At 48.5% G+C, this 18513-nt stretch overlaps 2 protein-coding genes across 3 annotated transcripts; one reads left to right on the top strand and one right to left on the bottom strand.

Annotated features, from left to right (window-relative positions):
• The first annotated feature begins 570 nt into the window (after window positions 1-570).
• Window positions 571-3696, top strand: LOC123121935 (neurofilament heavy polypeptide). Its single transcript, XM_044542034.1, has 3 exons — window positions 571-1122; window positions 1300-1654; window positions 2508-3696. Exons 1-3 carry the CDS (start codon window positions 752-754, stop codon window positions 3507-3509), a joined length of 1728 nt encoding a protein of 575 aa, XP_044397969.1. The 5' UTR covers window positions 571-751; the 3' UTR covers window positions 3510-3696.
• A 198-nt stretch (window positions 3697-3894) lies between these two features.
• On the bottom strand, window positions 3895-12769 carry LOC123121936 (peroxisomal (S)-2-hydroxy-acid oxidase GLO4). 2 transcript variants are annotated; one of them, XM_044542035.1, is made up of 12 exons: window positions 12051-12763; window positions 11509-11656; window positions 11293-11417; window positions 11160-11206; window positions 10996-11073; window positions 10785-10909; window positions 10475-10535; window positions 10250-10312; window positions 9840-9909; window positions 9616-9716; window positions 4528-4632; window positions 3895-4289 (listed from the first exon to the last, which is right to left on the bottom strand). In XM_044542035.1, the coding sequence occupies exons 2-12, from the start codon at window positions 11652-11654 to the stop codon at window positions 4110-4112; spliced, it is 1101 nt and encodes a 366-aa protein (XP_044397970.1). In that variant the 5' UTR covers window positions 11655-11656; window positions 12051-12763; the 3' UTR covers window positions 3895-4109. The 2 variants fall into 2 exon arrangements, with proteins under 2 accessions (XP_044397970.1, XP_044397971.1); XM_044542036.1 differs by lacking the exon at window positions 4528-4632 and having other exon boundaries at window positions 12051-12769.
• Between the last annotated feature and the right edge of the window lie 5744 nt (window positions 12770-18513).

Genomic DNA, 18513 nt, shown 5'->3' with positions numbered 1-18513 from the left:
GAACAGTTGGTTTAAAACTCGGTGTACTAGAATCCTGAATTCACTACTTACGAAAAAAATACAATTTCGTCTTCACTCCTTCACCCAGAACAAAGATTGACCGTAGATATGCACATTCGTAGATTCATTGGCCATAAAACAGGAGGTTGCAACCCAGTCAGGCCCCACCTGTCAGTCAGCTAACCAAAGAGACACCGCTTGCCAAATTCAAATAGTTTCCATACTCTGAGCCTCAGGCGTTCCGATGGTCAGATACTACTGCTTTGGATCTAGCCATGACGCTGAAATTTTTAGACAGTTTAGCTCAGTGACGCGCTGCAACAGTTCAACTGTGCTTTGTAACCTTGCGCGCTTTCGCACGTCAGGCTAACGGTAGTGCCGTAGGCCGATCAGTGATCAGGGGGGCAGTATGGGCATCACGCAGGAATTGGCCCGTGGTGGGCCCCGGTTTGAAAATGGCCCTCCCTCTACGGCTCCACCCACCTCTTTTCTATTTGCCCAAATGGCGAAAACGCCCCTGTGGAACGGAGAAATTGCCCGCGCGCGCGGCTATGAACTCTGGGCCGTATCCGTCCTTCCGATAAAAATCAAATCGGAGGCGAGGGAGGGACGAGGAGGAAAAGGAAAAGGCTGACGACGGGAAAAAAATTGACGGAGGAGGGCGAGGGGGAGGGAACCTACCAGCCTGAGACGGCACCACCACTACCGGCGGAGAGAGCACGGCACGGCACGGAGAGGGCTGAGGCGGCGCATGGCGGGCGGATCAGACGGCACCGACGTGCCGGCCGGCGGCGAGATCTGGGGCACGCTGGAGGAGCTGCTGCTGGCGTTCGCCGTGTGCCGGCACGGCACGGCCAGCTGGGACTCGGTGGCCACGGAGGTGCAGGCGCGGTGCCCGCTGGCCGCCCGCCCCCGCCTCACGCCCGGCAGCTGCCGCCTCCGCTTCCACCAGCTCCACCGACGCTTCTCCGCCGGCGGCGGGGCGGAGGAGGAGGAGCAGGAGGATGGGGAGGTCGGCCCTGAGGCCGAGGCCTCCGCCGCCGACGGGTGGCTGGACGAGCTCCGGCGCCTCCGCGTCGCCGAGCTCCGGCGCGAGGTCGAGCGATGCGATCTCTCCATCGGGTAAAAACGATTATAGTAGTACTGTATATCCGAACCGATAAAACCACCGTTTGAATTGAAGGAAAACCTTTCACCGCGCGCCTCGTGGCCCGTCCGATGGCGAATCCTGCGGCCGCCATTTTTGCAGAGCACGATGTTTATTTATTTACTTGTTCGTTTTGTTTTTACTTGTCGCAGGACGTTGCAGAGCAAGGTGGAGCTGATGAAGGAGGAGCGGGAGCGGAGCCTGTCGAGCGGCGAGGCGAAGCCGGAGGGGGTGACCGGCGACGAGAACGTGTCGAGCGAGGAGCCCGGGCGGTCGTGCCGGGAGTCCAACTCCACAGATCTGAAGCGCCCCGGCGCCGCCGCCAAGGCGGCTGAGGAGGCGGCCAAGGAGGAGCTGTCCGGGGAGTCCAAGGAGAGCGCCGTGAGCCTGCAGTGCCGGCGGCGGAAGGCGAGCGCCGAGGAGGAGGCCGACGAGCCGCTGGCCGCCCTGCTCGACAGGGTCGCCGCCAGGTTCGGCCCCGTGTTCGAGCAGCTGCAGGAGAGCCAGGTAAAAATCTCCATCAGAGTTACCGCCCCCGCCCTGCGCTGCCCGTCCTGTCCCTTCCCTTCCCTTCGCCGTCGGCCGCTACCCGCCATGTCAAAACTTTCTGTTTACTGTTACTAGGGGTAAAAACGAGGAGAGAACGTAGACGTACACGGTGGAAACCAAAGAGCACGAAGCATGTCAGATGCTAGGTGTTCGTCCGTCTCATGATACGGATATGGTTAGGCTGGCGCGCACGCACGCACGCACGCACGCGGCATGATGGCCTGCGATTAGGAGCACTGACCGGCCGGCCGGCCGCCCGATCTACGTGACCGGAGCAAAGCCAGCGCGTCATCGCGGTGCCCGCACGCACGCCTCGGCACCCATGACGGACGGACCCCATGTTTGTTGCTGTGGTAGTGGTAGGTGGCCAGGTGGGTGTGTAGCAGCTGCTGCAGTGCTGCGTATGGTCATGGACCATCGCCGGCCGAACGGGTTGGGTGATGATGCGGGAGAAATTCTTTGCCGTTCAAGCCATCGAGTGTCATCTCTAGCCGAGCGCTAACGCCTGTTCGTTCGAGCTCGTGTCTCTCGCGCAAGAGAAGAGAGAAAAGTTGCTGCTTTCTGCGGGTCGGATGATGATCCATCCGGCGATTCGATTCCTTGTCGCACGGGCCAGTCGGGTGCCGCGTTGCGGTCACCACCACATGGGCGGCCGTCCGTGGGTGCATGCCGCCTCAACAGCACTCGATCGAGGACCCGAGATGCTTGGCAGATTTTTTTTTCGTCTACGCTTTCATTTGTGATTTTTTAATTATTTTTCGCTGTTTATTCACGTGCTGGTGGGTCCGCTTTGCTTTGGTCTGCTGTGCAGGAGAGCGAGTCGTACCGGGGCACGATCAGGCGGCACGTGGACCTGGAGGCCATGCGCCGGAAGCTGGACGGCGCGGCGGGCTACGCCAGCAGCGCCGAGCTCTACCGCGACCTGCTGCTGCTCTGCGCCAACGCCGCCGTCTACCTCCCGCGCCACGCGCCCGACCACGCCGCCGCCGCGCTCAACGCCCTCCGCCTCGTCTCCGCGCAGGTCTCCGCCTCGCTCCGCGAGTCCCCGACCAAGCGGGAGCCGCCGAGCGGCGCCAACCCCCCACCGGCGCCGGCGGTGGGGCTGGACCCTCGGAGGGCCGAGGCCGACATCGTCGGGCCGCTCATCCAGAAAGCTGCCAAGCCGCTCATCTTCTGCCGCAAGAGGAGCTCCATCGCCAAGGCTGCCGCGGCGGCGGCCGTCGCTAGGAAGGAGGAGGCCGCGGAGAAGCGGGACGTTGAGGAGGAGGCTGAGAGCGACGGCGAGAAGAAGGCCGCCGTGGCCGCGGCGGCCAAGGGCAAGGCGTGGGGTACGGGGACGAAGAAGACCCGCGGCCCCGGCAAGAACTCGGCTCTGAGCCGCAAGAAGGCGGCGGCAGCTGCGGAAGAAGCGGCTTCGGCGGCGGCTGAGAAGAAGGACAACGGGGACTCCGACGGGGCGGCCGCCGGTGGGCTGCCCAAGAAGCGGATCGCCGTGGACTTCCTGAAGCGGCTGAACCAGGGCAAGTCGTCGCCCCCGAAGAAGAGAGGGTCGCCGCTGACGAAGCGGAAGCGGTCGGCGCCGGCGCCGGAGGAGGAGGAGGAGCAGCAGCCCAAGGCCAGGAGGGGGCCAGGCAGGAAGAACACCGGCCGCGGTGGCTCCAAGGCAGGAGCCAAGTCTAGCGCGACGAAGAAAAGTGTCGGGCGGCCACAGAAACGGGGCGCTGCTCCGGCGACTCCGCCGCCGGCAAAGAGGGCCAAGGTGAACAGGTCGGAGAGGTCCTCCTCGTCGTCGAGGCGAGGAGGGAGGAAGTAGTCGCCATTGGAGTAGCTTAGTAGATGTAGCCGGTAGAGATTTACGTGTACTAGCATTAGGAGGAAGTGATAGCTGTGTGTAAATCATGTAGTGTGCTTGCACTGTTAGGGCGTCCTAGACACTCACCACTGAACTGACGACATGTTGTAATCGGACTAACAGATCGAATGTCGTGCATAGCGCAGAAGATGCGGGCGAAGTGACGGTGAGCGGCGAGCTGCATCCGGTAACGGCGCCGGGTCAGGAGCAAAGGATAGAGCGGATGGTTCACGCGACGACCTCTGAAATAAGCAAACGCAACTCTTTTTTTTCTTCTAGTCTAGTGAAGAAACGTAGTTTGGCGACGTCACGCTACTCCGCGACACGCAAAGAGCAAGGCCGGTCATCCAGTGGATCAAACATAAATAAATCATCTCATGTTTTAGTTCTACTACTACTACAAAACCTCACACTCGTTCGTCCCCACTGGTGTGAGGTGTATCCAATGAGAAATGGCATAGCCGGGATTCACCAAGCTCCTTATTTTTCAAGCGCGAATACAAAGGGCACGTCTGGGAGGTAACAACTCGCCCTTGCCACATACCAGCACGCACGAATGGCTCACAGCAGCGACCTCATCCGGTCGCCCTCGGTCTGGACACGGTCCCGGGTGATCTCGGCGACGCTCCGGCAGCCGCAGAGCGTCATGGCCAGCTCCAGCTCCCGGTTCAGCATCTCGATCACGTGCTTGGCCCCGGCCTCGCCCCGCGCCGCCAGCCCGTACATCACCGGCCTCCCCACCTGAAACCACACGCACACAACACTTGAATTCAAAACCTTTTCGGTTCTGCATGCACGATGCGTATGTACTCCCTCCGTTCCTAAATATTTATCTTTTTAGATATTTCAACAAGTGACTACATACGAAGCAAAATGAGTGAATCTACATTCTAAAATGTCTACATACATCCGTATGTGGTAGTTCATTTGAAATGACTAGAAAGACAAATATTTAGAAATAGAGGGAATACGTACGTACCATGACTGCCCGGGCACCGAGCGCCAGCGCCTTGAGCACGTCGGTCCCCCGCTGGATTCCACCGTCCACCAGCACCGGCACCGCCCCCGCCACCGCCTTTACTACCTGCACACACGACGGCACCGTGATGTCCTGGACTCCGAGAGTTCACAATATACAACTGGGAGTTGGAGAGAATTGGGTACCGGGAAGAGCAGGAGAGGAGGAAGGGGTATGACAGCCGTGCTCTCTTTCATTAGCCATAAGTTTACCACCTTCGAACTGACATGTTTTTTTAGGGGGGTTCTTTTTTTTAGCGGAAGGGGGGTTCTTTTTTTAGGGGGATTCGAACTGACATGTTATAACAAGGCACCACGGGCCAAAACGGTCGGTCCACTCCCGCTCCAACATTGCCCATATAAATAATGCACACTACACACTGTTGAAGGCGTAACTTCAGGTTTACTTCTAAAAATTCCCTATAATAGAGGTGAGGCCCAATCCTCCCAATTTAATAAAGCATCGCTATGGTGTTCTTAGGATCAGTTGCCACACCGTAATCAGAGATAATGTGGCTCAAGTGTTCAAGTTTAGGCTGTCAGGCTAAGCAAACGTGCACTTACTTCTACTGCCAAACAATTGGCGTTTCCCCAAAATCGTGAACCTTGTTTGCAGATGTTCTAAGTGCGGTTCCATGTTTTTGTTGTACACTAATATATCACCCATAAAAATTAAGACAAACTAATATGATCAAATAGGAATTCATTGGGCACTTTAATATTAAAGGAGCATTGGCAAGCCCAAAAGGGCATCGCCCTGAACTAGAAAGGCCCAGGTGTGTCTTAAAAGTTGTTTCATTTCATCTAGGGGAGCCATTCTTATTTGGTGATACCGAGCTTGTAGATCCAGTTGAGAAAACCAACTAGTGCTAACCAATTCATCTAATGTTACCATAGAAAACTTATTTTTAACCGTGATGTTGTTTAAGTTCCTGTAATTTACACAAAACCTTCAAGAGCCATCTTGTTAACTAGCATACGGGTGAAGCAAATGGACTAAGACTGGGTGTAATGATGCTTGCAATGATGATCTAAGCTACATGTCGTTATGTTTCATCCTTTTATAAAGGAGAATACATGTATGGTCTTGAATTGATATGAAAGACACCAGGAAGTAGATGTATATCATCATCAAGAACAATCAATGGAGGCAATGTAGTTGGTTCTTGAAAATGTCAACACAATGCTATAGAAGAGGTTGAATCATCATATGTGAATCTTTTGTTGTATACTCCACCAAAATACTTGTTCTAGGAATAACACATGAATTTCAGAAGGAGATTCGTTGTTCACTCCATGTAGAGTGATCAAAACACCAGTATGAGGAAATTGCGCCCATTTTAGGTCAGAGCCACCCACTACTGCAGACAATCTATGCCTAAGGTCATGTAATAGCCTCCTAAGCCCACCACCTTTGCCGAGAAAGTGAGTGTGCGATCTTGGGCTCACTAGCTAAGGTTCTGAACTTCGGTATACAAGAGAGTACTTCACTATTGTCTACTATCAAGCTCGGTAGAGATTGTGGTTCAACTACAAATTTGGGCAACAAAGCTGAATCAAATAAACCATGTGAACTACCCGAGTCAAGAAGAATGAGTACCACTTGACTACTAATGAGAGCTTGATCACCTCCTGATTGTGCATTAACTGAAGTTGAAGCTCATCCACTGATGCTTCTTGAGAAACCATAGCATCTAGCATTTCATCAAAAAGAAGCTCACCTGTCTCCATGGCTTATAGCTAAGCAGGTTATCGTTTTCTAGAAGCATGCCTTGGGCCTACTTTCTCTCCACAACTAAAATAAAGGTCGTGTGAAACTGCATCTAATCCCCTTGGTGAATTTTGGTAGTGAGTCCAAGATCTCAAGGAATTAATGCCTACTGCAAGATTATTTCAAGAAAGTTCCTTTGGGTGCAACAAAGGAATGGAAGGTGACCCCCCACAAATTTACATGAAGACAAGTGGTGGTCAAGCCAAAGGGTTCTTCTTTTTTATTCTAGTGATGTAAGATCACATTGAGTCCATAAGCATGGCATTACTATCAAAAGGGGATGAGGATCCTGTGATGAGTTTCTTTCCCCATGCGCTTAATGATCAAACTCCAGAGCCCTCAAAATCCTTCAAAGTTCCTCCACTATATCTACCCAACTTTCACACTTCAGAGTTGTCGAGCTCTTCCAGTCGGAACCGCCGAGCAATACACCAGATATATGCCGTTGCAAAACCCCTTCTAATTCGGAGCTGCTAATCATTCCATTCAGAATCACCGAAGCTCTTGGCAAACCTTTTAACTTGTTGCCTTTTCAGAATTTTTGAAGCAACAACAAGAGTGTGCAACTACTGAAGTGTTCCCTTGGGAGCCTCCGAATGATCCCTGGTCGAACCGTTTGAGTCATTTGAAAGTCACCTCTTTTATTCACGTGGAGTCTCCGAGCTGATCACTCCAGAGCTTCCTAGTTGTGCAATAAAGTTGGTAACAGCAAGATTTCTAGTATCTCCTATTTATACTCTCACCTATCCCACCTGTTCACTCGAAACAAATTCCAAACCCGTAATATGTTCTAAGGGAGAACTCCACCTCCTTGTGATGATTTTAAAGGGCTGTCTACTCCAACAATCCAAGATAATCCTTTGAGACCTAATCCCCTCTTGCTTTCCACTCCTATTTCTCAAATCCAAAAGCCAAATCTTGAGAGAGTTTGAGTGTTGATGAGATTATCTTTTGAAGCACAAGAGCAAGGGATTCATCACCAATCACTTTTCGAGGTTTTGGAGGGTGTGCACCTCCTAGATCAGCTAGGTGCTTGGAAGCCTTGAAGTTGTGAAGAAACCAAGAAGTTTGTAAGGGCTTGGAGATCGCCTACTTGGTGAAGATCTACCTTTAGTGAGGCTAGTCCTTTGTGGGCGTACGACATGGTGGAATAAGTTGGTTGCTCCTTCATGGACCCTTCGTGGGTGAGTTCCCTACGTGGAATGTACCTTAGTGGGATCTCGCAATCGTTATCCTTGTGATCTTAGGTCCTTGTGGATTGAAGACTCCATCAACGTGGATGTAAAATAGCGCAACTATCCGAACCACACGAAAAATCTTCACTGATCTAGTTCGTGTTTGCATATCTCTAATTCTACCTGTTACTTTCACTTGCATGTCTTTACTTTCTGCAGCTCATACTTTCATAAACTTGCATGTGTACGGTGCTTGATAGATTGCTAGAAAAGCCTAAAATTTCCAATGGAACTAAAATTTGGGAAAAAGAGTCCCCTTTTGGCTTAGTAGTCACCCCCCTCTATACGTACTTAATCGATCCTACACCCTGCACACACATGCAGTCTTTTAGTTTCCTGGCCTTCCACATATTGCTATGATGTGTTGTTGTTGATTTAGCATCAGACTTCTCATAGACACGCTTGTGCAATGGATCACATGATGGTTTCGCTATGCTCAGGATGTCCTCTTGAACTGTTGCAAGCCTCTATCTCGCTAGCCATTGCACGTAACAGAATTTTGAAAATGCCCTTTTGTTCATCCTTCAAACGCTAACACAAAACGTGTCACAAGAATGTGTCACTTACCACATTCATACAAATGCAACTGCTACACAAACTGTTAGAACTCCGTTTTGTATCCCCCCATGGAGCTGGTCCACATGAGCACTATTAACGTGCATATATTGTCTTGGTGTATATTATGATCGAATTCCTACAGCACCGCCTCCTGAAATTGAGCCCACATTGGCCACGATGACTTGTCTTTTGACATGGTACTAGTGAGCCACATTGCCAATCATATGTCGTGCAGACGATGTGGCCTCGAACCCGTCAAGGAAATACAAAGCGAAGTAAGATGTTTACCCATCCAACTAGGTTCGTACATCAGTGACGTCGAACGCGGGGAGTTCATCTTGGGCATCCATGGACACCAGTCACTAGTGTGGAGTTAGGAAATTTGGCTGCAGTGGTGGTCGCAGGATGCTGCCCTCCTTAGATGGCGGCAAGAGGGTCTGCATGCCCTTCATGGCGCGGCGATTGCCGCCTCCTAGCGCACATGCCTAGCGACATAATGGATAAATTGGCTTCAATGTAAATCAGATCGATCCATTCAACTTGCTCCCCAAACGCCTGACCTAGTTCATCCAGATGAGCAAAAATAAAATTGATTTTTCCCTATTTCTCTCATATCCATTCTAATTTGTCCAATTCGGACATCACCCTGGTCTTGAGCGCTTCTATTGTCGAGAAAACTCAACACACTGCACGCTAGCCTTGGACGACCCGTCGCAATTTCAGCTCTAAATCATCCAACCCGATTCGGGATTTACGCAGATCGGGCCCTAAGGCCTCCAACAACATTCCTAAGAATTTACTAGTACGATCGCAATGATATGAAGTATGCCACATCAACACTGGCTCTGGTACCAACTTGTGATATCCTGAACTCCAAGCAATCACGATACAATGGGATCTTGGAGAGAACCGGGGATCATGAAAGAGCAGGAAAGGAGGAAGAAGAACAGAGGAGGAGAGGATTCAATGTTCATTAATTCGCTACCAGATTTGGACGAGTGTACCACGGGCCTTAACAGCTCACCCACTCCCATCCCAACATGGCCCATATAAATAACGACACCACACTCTAGATCAAAAGTGTAACTTTAGGTTGCGTCGTCCTCTTGCAAGGCGCAATCCTTGTCAGCATGGGGACGGCCGCGCTGGTAGATGCGCCGCCTTAAGAATGTCTTTTATGTATAGGAAAGCTTCATTGCCTCTCTGGCCCTTTGCATGGACTAATGCACACCCCTTTTTAAGGATATACTCCTTCCGTTCCTTTATATTTGTCTTTTTAGAGATTTTAAATGGACTACCACATATGGATGTATTTAGACATATTTTAAAGTGTAGATTCACTCATTTTGCTCCGTATGTAGTCACTTGTTGAAATCTCTAGAAAGACAAATATTTAGAACGGAGGGAATATGACATAAAATCTACTTGATTGTCTCTGCTGATCAAAATGGAAGACGAGAAGAACGATGAGCACGCTTCAGTATACCTCTTCGAGCACGGATATGGTGGCAGGCGCATAGTCAAGCTGCCGACCGCCGTGGTTGGAGACGATCACACCGGCCGCCCCAGCCTCCACTGCTTTTCTAGCTGTTTGTTCCCCACGGCGTTCAGTGTCACGCAGAAATAAATGATGATTAACAAGTTGCAAGATTAACACAAATTTATCCTCTCAATTACAGTGAGGATGTTTTACAGTGGCCACAGACTTACCGTCCTCAGCCGTGAGGATGCCCTTCACTAGAATCGGCAGGCTGGTTATGGATTTCAGCCACTCCACATCCTGCACAGAGGGTTACCGGAGACAGAATGTCAGAATCCATGTGCCAATTTCCAATATACTCCTGGATGATTGCCTCGTTTTCAGACATCAGTGCAGCAGCCTAGTTAGTACTGGAGCAGTTCAAGGTTACTGTCTCCCTATATATACATACAGGGCAGGACTACATGTTATATCAGCATGTCCTACTACTGAGTGTGCCTAATTGTGCTTGAAACTACAGTTGAATATACTTGTGAAATGTCCACACCCCGCAAAAAAAAAGAATATACTTATGAAATACTGAAGCATACACTGTAGTATCTAAAATTTTAGTTTGCATATAGGTGCCGATTTTCAATACCTTCCATGATAAGGATGGATCCATCGTATCCCGCACGTATTTCGCAAGCTGCGAGCCGTCTGTCTGCAAATGCGAAATATATGAGTTTGTGCTTGAGTCTTTCAGAAAGGAAAATGAGTTCATGCAGTATCTGAGTATCATAAACTATTTTTTTCCAGAACGAACAAATTATTATTTTCAAGTAAATATACTCTAGGTAATTCTACCGAACAGACATTGACTCACAGTATCAAGATTCTCCAATGAAATTAAACCTTCGAGGTTTGGCTTGTCAGGAGCAACCATCCTGCATGAGCAATCACATCAGCAAACTGAACATAAGAAGTCTGCACCATGGTGATTGTTTAAGATCTTGAAATGCCACATGAATATCTTTTAGGTATAATTGTATCTCATATTATTAAGAATCTAAGGTAGTACTAAAAGAACTACCAGATTAAGGTTGAAATTCCCATATGGTCATTTTAGTGGGTTAGTATATGTAGACTAAAAATAACATAATGTTGTACAAAGAAATTTTAAAATATAACTTTACTTATTTCTAATATCACGTTCACGACGACCGAGCATTGGATTATCAACTGTCAAAACAATTGCCTTGAATCCACTGCTCTCCGCCCGCCGTACCAATGTTGCTGAAACAGCTCTCTTCTTAAACACCTATGATGTTAGTAAAAAATAAAATCAGAAATCACATCATCATGAAAGGAATTATATAACTGGAGCTTGAAGTCTAGATGTCATACATATAACTGATAAAAACGAATCGCATCACAACTGGCGGCAACCTCCTCGATTCTGCAATTGGATGAGAAGGATAGCACCTGTACTTGAAAAATACAAACATGTATAGAAATCCACAGCAGAAATAAAAGTCGAGCGAAAGATCTTGTTATCAGATGTCACCAACCATTAGGCTATTACATGATGCTGCAGCTTTTGCTGTAGCCACCTCCCCTGAAATAAGCATTGAGATGTAGGGATATTACCAGAGCTTAGATGCCACATTTTAACATTCTGAAATAACTTTAGAATTTTGGGACCTTCTGGGTTTGCTACTTTGTGTGACCCCGTTGGTGCAACAATTATGGGAGAGGGCATGTTATATCCCAACAAGCTTGTCGACATGTCTATGTTGCTGACATCTACAAGAACCCGAGGTCGTAACCTGCAGAATACACACCAAGAAAATCTTCAAGTCTAAACTCTTCAGGTCAATGAAGATTTTACCTATAAGATTCAAGTCTATAGGAAAGTACAAAATTCTTCCATATGCCGCGATATTGTCCCTCAATGTGTGTTCATCCTCCGCTCCTCCGTTGATGTAATCATAGTGCATCTTTGACAGTGCTTTTTTGGCCAGTTCTTGATACTCACGAATGTTGACTGGTAGATTGTTCTCCATTTCTGCTGGTACATATAGTGGTTATAGGTCATCCAGCTGATGCAAATATCTATTCAACCATACATCGGCCCGGAATATAATTTTAACACATGACCAACTAAGCTGCATACTTTTCAGTGCTAGAACCCCATCATTACATCTTTTAAACATATACAGAGCTTCAATTGATGTCCCTATATTCCCCCTTGCAAAGAAAATCTCTCTTTATACTTCAGAAAGAGCTATAAAATACAGTAGTAACCGCCTTTCGGAGCTGCCCTTTTCTTTTTTAGTAGACAACCTACTGCTTATGTTGCCTGATTTTTTTTAGCCAATTTGTTTCTCTTTCGAACATGAGGCGAAATGCGCATCGTTTACCATTAGAAGTACACACACAAAGATGGAGAAAAAACTTACAAGGGTAAACCGGCAATGGATTCTTCTCCAGCGTGGTTTTAGATGATGTAGTTGTAGCTGTAGCATGTACCAATGCAAATTGGGATGACTCAGGATCTCAAACTACTCAAGTACAAAGCCCCATGACTGCACACAATGATGCGAGTCGGCCTATTGTTCAAAGGTACTACTCCTCTACCACATCCTTTTCGAAAAAAAACTACTCCTCTACCACATCCCCAAAATGGATAAACAGAGGTACGGCTTAGCACCAATTCATAGAGAAATTCGACGCTCAGAAACCGCAAAACACATCTGAAACTTCACTGGCAGAAATACAAAATACGCAGCTATGTTCAGATCAGCGAGACCGGTGCTCTCTGGTGTATTACCTGTAGCGCTGGTAGCAGTGGCTACAACAAATCTGCACTAACAGAAATCTAGACGCAAAGAGAGCTGGAGAAATACAGCAAACCGAGAGCGGAGCGGCCGTATGAGACAGCCAACTGAAGGAGGGCGTGGAGCAGCAATCAAGCAAGCAACATAGATCTAGAGATTAGTTTAGGGGGGAATGGGCAGCAATGGAGATGCCTGGAGGATGAAATGACCAATGATTGCTGGCTGCTGGCTGGGAGCGGATAAGATAACCAAGAATCAAGACAAAGCGGGACATGCCAATTTCAAACAGTATTGAACACGTCGATGGCGGATTTCAGCGGCGGCTCCGTCAATAACTATGAAAATAAAATAAAACGGAGCTAAGCCCATTTTGCTCTTTGCTTAAATCATGGGGGAAAAAAAATCATATAACCGAGTTAATTACATGGAGGCACTGGCGGAGCTAGACAAGATACTAGGGGGGACCAAACATAAAACATGGATGCTTGAGGGGGCCAAAGACTATAATTTTTCTAATCTAATCAGCCCCTAAAAAAATTCTTCCTAATTTTGTCCAAGGCTGGGGGGGGGGGGGGGGGGGGGGGGGCACGGCACCTGCAGCAGTGCACGTAGCTCCGCCACTGCATGGAGGTACCACAATTGGGGCATTGGGTGAGGATTGGAACCACTTTACGTAATCTTTACATGTCAATACAAATATTGGGGGTGCACGGCAACATGACGATCTAAACGCCGTATAAACATGTATTGATGCTGAAACTGACCGGTGGGGCCCTCCAAATTCTAGCCAGGTGCCACGATGGCCAATCGGCGCGTCCCGCGTGCTGACTAGGACGAGTACAACTCGGTCGTTCTTAACCTGGCTCGTTCGAACCCGGCCAGTCGCCCCCTACCTCTCTCGCGCGGCTGCTCTGCGGCGATGGCGTTGGCGACTCCGGTAGGCGGCGATGGCGGTGGAGACCTTCCCAGCTTAGGTAGCACCACGGCAGGAGGAATCGACGACGGCGGCGGCTACTCCAGCTCTGCATACTCCAACGACGACGATTTTTTTTAGAGCCGGCGTTGTCCATGGAGTAGCGGGTGCGGATGGCGCATATTTGGGTGGTGAACCCTAGCACTAGCCATTACTGGACGCATGGAATCAGCAGTGTGTTGTAAGTTATCCTTTCCTCCTCTGCTAACTGAAAATGGGGATTGGGGTTAGGTTTACTTTCTTCTTTTTTCTGTTAACTCCAAATGGGGATTAGGGTTAGGCATCACTGTTCTTCCTTGCATGTCAACTCAAATTGTGGATTAGGCCTAACTGTTCATTCAAATTATGGATTAGGGTTAACTGTTCATTCTCTTGTGTTCTGTTAAGACAAATTGTGGATTAGGCCTACTAATTACTTAAAATTTTCTTTGATTTGGCCAACATAAAACATGGATGCTTGAGGGGGCCAAAGACTATAATTTTTCTAATCTAATCAGCCCCTAAAAAAATTCTTCCTAATTTTGTCCAAGGCCCGGGGGGGGGGGGGGGGGGGGGCACGGCACCTGCAGCAGTGCACGTAGCTCCGCCACTGCATGGAGGAACCACAATTGGGGCATTGGGTGAGGATTGGAACCACTTTACGTAATCTTTACATGTCAATACAAATATTGGGGCGCACGGCGACATGACGATCTAAACGCCGTATAAACATGTATAGACGCTGAAACTGACCGGTGGGGCTCTCCAAATTCCAGTCAGGTGCCACGATGGCCAATCGGCGCGTGCCCGCGTGCTGACTAGGACGAGTACAACTCGGTCATTCTTAACCTGGCTCGTTCGAACCAGTTCGGCCAGTCGCCCCCTACCTCTCTCGCACAGCTGCTCTGCGGCGATGGCGGTGGAGACCTTCCCGGCTTAGGTAGCACCACGGCAGGAGGAATCGATGGTGCCGGCGGCTACTCTAGCTCTGCGTACTCCAACGACGACGACAATTTTTTAGAGCCGGTGTTGTCCATGGAGTAGCGGGTGCGGATGGCGCATATTTGGGTGGTGAACCCTAGCACTCGCCATTACTGGACGCATGGAATCAGCAGTGTGTTGTAAGTTATCCTTTCCTCCTTTGCTAACTGAAAATGGGGATTGGGGGTTAGGTTTACTTTCTTCTTTTTTCTGTTAACTCCAAATGGGGATTAGGGTTAGGCATCACTGTTCTTCCTTGCATGTCAACTCAAATTGTGGATTAGGCCTAACTGTTCATTCAAATTGTGGATTAGGGTTAACTGTTCATTCTCTTGTGTTCTGTTAAGACAAATTGTGGATTAGGCCTACTAATTACTTGAAATTTTCTTTGATTTGTAGTTTGTATGATGACATTTGGGAGGTTAGGATACATTTTGATGTCAGGAAAAATTGGAGAGGAAGCTATGCAGTTCAGATGTAACATTTCTGAATTTAGTTGCACTGATGGAAACCAAAGGATTATATGATTCATTGTATTACATTGAGACTCCAGGCTTAGGAGAGCAAGGGCTAGCATTGGTAGAGAGTAATGCTCAATTAAAAATGATAAAGAGGCAGAATAAGGAGACTCTAGTGCTTAATTTGTTAGTTAGGGCATGTCCACCACCTGTGAGTGAATTTCGGAGGCAAGAATTATTCCCAATTGTGTATCAAGAGCCTGTTGTTTATTATCTTGGTGGGCCTACTATTTTAGTTGTTGATCAACAAGGTGTTGTCTTTGAAAGCCAGTGTGGCAGCTCCAATGCAACTCATGGTCCTGCTATTTGCACACAAGAAATCGGGAATGTAAATGCCAAGTTAAAAGTTGTTGTGCAAGAAGAAGAAGAAAAGGGATATGCTGGCAGTGATGCTTCTGACTCTGATTTTCAAGGTGAATATGGCAGTGACAATAACCCTTATTATATGACTGTTGCTGAAGACATGGAGATAGAAGAGGGAAAGAGACAGAGAGAGCAAGGACTAGAAGAGAAATAAACAGATGATGAAGAATCAAAAGAGGAAGTGCTACATTATGAGAGTGACATGGAGGTTGAGAAACTGTTTGAGCTGGAAGAAGATGACAAATTTTGTTCAGTAGAAGAAGAAACTATAGTTGTACCTGCACACAAGAAGCAAAAGTTGCCAGTTAGGACATGACCAACAACAAGGTCACATTCTTGTGTATTAGAAGAAGAGGAACCTGATTTTAAACCTTCACCAGATGAATAAGAGAATGGTTTGCTGAAGGAGAGTGGTGGTGATGGGTTTGAGCCACTACCATTTGTCCTACCAAAGAAAAGGAAGGCTGGGAAAAAAGAGGCCAGCTAGAAAATGATACGATGAGAAAATGGAGCAACCACATCAGCAACTACGTCTGCATGTGTTTCAGGGATCAACGTCAATTTAGAGATGCTTTGTTGATCTTATATATCACTCAGGTCAAAGGATAATTGTTTAGTGTAGAGCAGAACATTGCAAGTTCTTTATTGTGGCAGCAGTTATATAAGGGGAAAAAAATTTGTAATTAAGAAGTTGAGAATAAACCACACTTTCCCTAGTAGTACAGAGACAACCAGGATCGGTGCCAAGTGGCTGACAAAGAACTACGAGTTACTGTTCAGATCTGATCCAACTACTAGCATTCAGACTTTGATTGATGCATGCTTGGAAAAGTATGGTGTAGATGTCACTACTGCAGGATGCTGCTAACGCGACACTACGATCAGAGACCCTTCGACGAAACTGTGTGCGATGCCATAATCGCAAACGGTGGTGTAAAAAACCCGTCAAAAAAGGTGCAAAACATTTGCGATGGAGGATGCATCAAACATGGTTCAGATTTTAGTTGCATGTGCGATGCAGGGCATACGGTTCAGTTCAATTAACTGTTTGCGATGAGGAGGAACAAAAGAAACGGGCAGCCAGATGAAGGTGTGTGCGATATACAACATACGGTTCACTCGGATGAATTGTTTGTAATTAGGCAACACAAAAGAAACGGTCAGCCAGATCAAGGTGTGTGCTATATACGGCATGCGGTTCACTCGGATGAACTGTTTGTGTTGAGGCAAGAGAACAGAAACGGTTCAATATAACAAGATGTGTGTGATATGCGGCAAACAGGTCTGTAATCAGAAATGTGTGCGAAGACCGATAATAACACAGACGGTTGCTGCTAATAAGACGTGTGTGTTGTGCGATGGGATTGCATACATAAACAACATTATATAATACTTATAAGGACATGGTTACATAACCAAATTAAACATCCACTTACATAGGTGGCTACTACAACCATGGCATTTCCACACACCAAAGTAAACTATTACATGCATAATTACATAGGTGGCTACTACACACATGACATTTTCACACACCAATAAAGTAAACTATATATTACATGCATGATTAACTAGCATAAACGATCATCTGATCATCATCTACTTCTTGTGACGCTTGCTCTGCTTGTGGCTCGATCCGGGCTCATCGATTTGGGTAACGAGGCACTTCCTCATGTCAACGATCCGCCTGTGCATCTCGTAGCATGTGTACACGCTCTTGGCCATGAACCTGAGGTGAGGTTCATCCAGTTGCCGCATCCAGGCCCTGTGCCAGGATACGGTACTGGTTCTCTGGCATCCTGCTTCATCTTTTCGTAGTAGGGGTCGATGATGGCCGAGGCGAGTTCGACTAGGGAGTCCTTCTTTGTGCTGCCCCAGACCCTGTAGTGGTCACGAATTTCGACAAGGTTCTTGCAGTCCAAGCCCGTAACACTGAGCGCTTTTACATCGTCGGTGGTTTCCACCATGGCGAACTTGTAGTCGGTGCTGTTGACAAACCTATTGAAACGGTCGCAAGGCTCTGTGGCCATGCAGTAGTGGTAGATGAGGACATGATGGCGCACGCACAACTGGGCGACGGCAACCTTCTGATCTATGCCGGGACGACCGGCGGTGTACTGGAGGTCGATGCCAACCACCTTTACTTGTCTCGAGCAAGCAACTGCTCAACGCTGTTGATGTAGTCGTCCACCACGGCCGGGCCGATGGTGTACACCACCGAGAGATCTGTCTCCCTCGCCTGGGTCTCCACTCTATGCTCGCCGAACTCCATTGGAGCGCCGCTAGACATCCCCTCTCTATGTGTCGTCGTGGGTGTGCTTGTTGTGTTGTGGGGCACGATCGAAAGGTTGAAGAGACTAAGGTTATAATGGCCGCGGGAATTAAAGGGGAAGTCGGACGGCCAGGAATATCGGCAGGCCCTGATGGCAGTTCTAATTTGCAGCGCGTAACTCCACCATGCCGCACGTTACTGCATCGTGTGGCAACACGCGCGGTGCATCCGCATGCATATGGGGCCCCTGACGTGATCGTGCGCACGCCCAACCGCTGGCAGAGCACGAACGGAGGGACGCGAGCAGAGCGCTCCGCGGTTGCCTCAACGGCCACAAGCCCAGCGCGTCGACGGACGCGAGCAGAGTGCGCCGCGGCGCCTAACGGCGAGCACAGCGCGCTGCGGCGCCTAACGGCGAGCAGAGGCCAGCACAGTGATAGGTGGCAAATAAGATGAACTATGCGAGCGATGTCGGAGACATCAAGCACGAATCAGATTAGAGTTGCGTGTGCGATACGTGGCATACAGTTGATCCATCCGAGCTATTTGTGATGGAATAAATCGTGTGTGTTGCGGGCAAACGCTTGCTGGTATATAACCTTAAATTTAAGCAAAAACGTGTTAATGCATGTTACAAAAATTGTATAGCTGAAAACTATGTTCAAATACGACTCCAACGATATAATCTTTGGCGACATGCATTCGTATTTTATTAGTTAAATCCTACTTATAAACCAGGACGGGGGTATAGTAGGTAATTAAATCGCAAACGTTTTTTTATTAACCGTATGTGTACGTGTCCTTTCGTCCTCCTCTCGCACGTCTTGTCACCCCGCTGCCGCAGACGGCTTACAACGCAAGCTTGCGCAGCGCATGGGGGCGTTCTTTTGGCCAAACGGTGGCGCCAATGAATCGTCGGTGAGCCCGTTCCCGCGCAACCTTGCAGGTTCCCGCGCATGCTTCCCGCTCGACTCGGTGAAATCCCCCAAAATCCCAATG

This window comes from Triticum aestivum, chromosome 5D (assembly GCF_018294505.1).
Source record: "Triticum aestivum cultivar Chinese Spring chromosome 5D, IWGSC CS RefSeq v2.1, whole genome shotgun sequence".
In the NCBI taxonomy this organism is placed as follows: Eukaryota; Viridiplantae; Streptophyta; class Magnoliopsida; order Poales; family Poaceae; genus Triticum; species Triticum aestivum.
The sequence above is the reverse complement of the archived record's forward strand: the minus strand, read 5'-3'. Positions and strand labels throughout refer to the sequence as shown.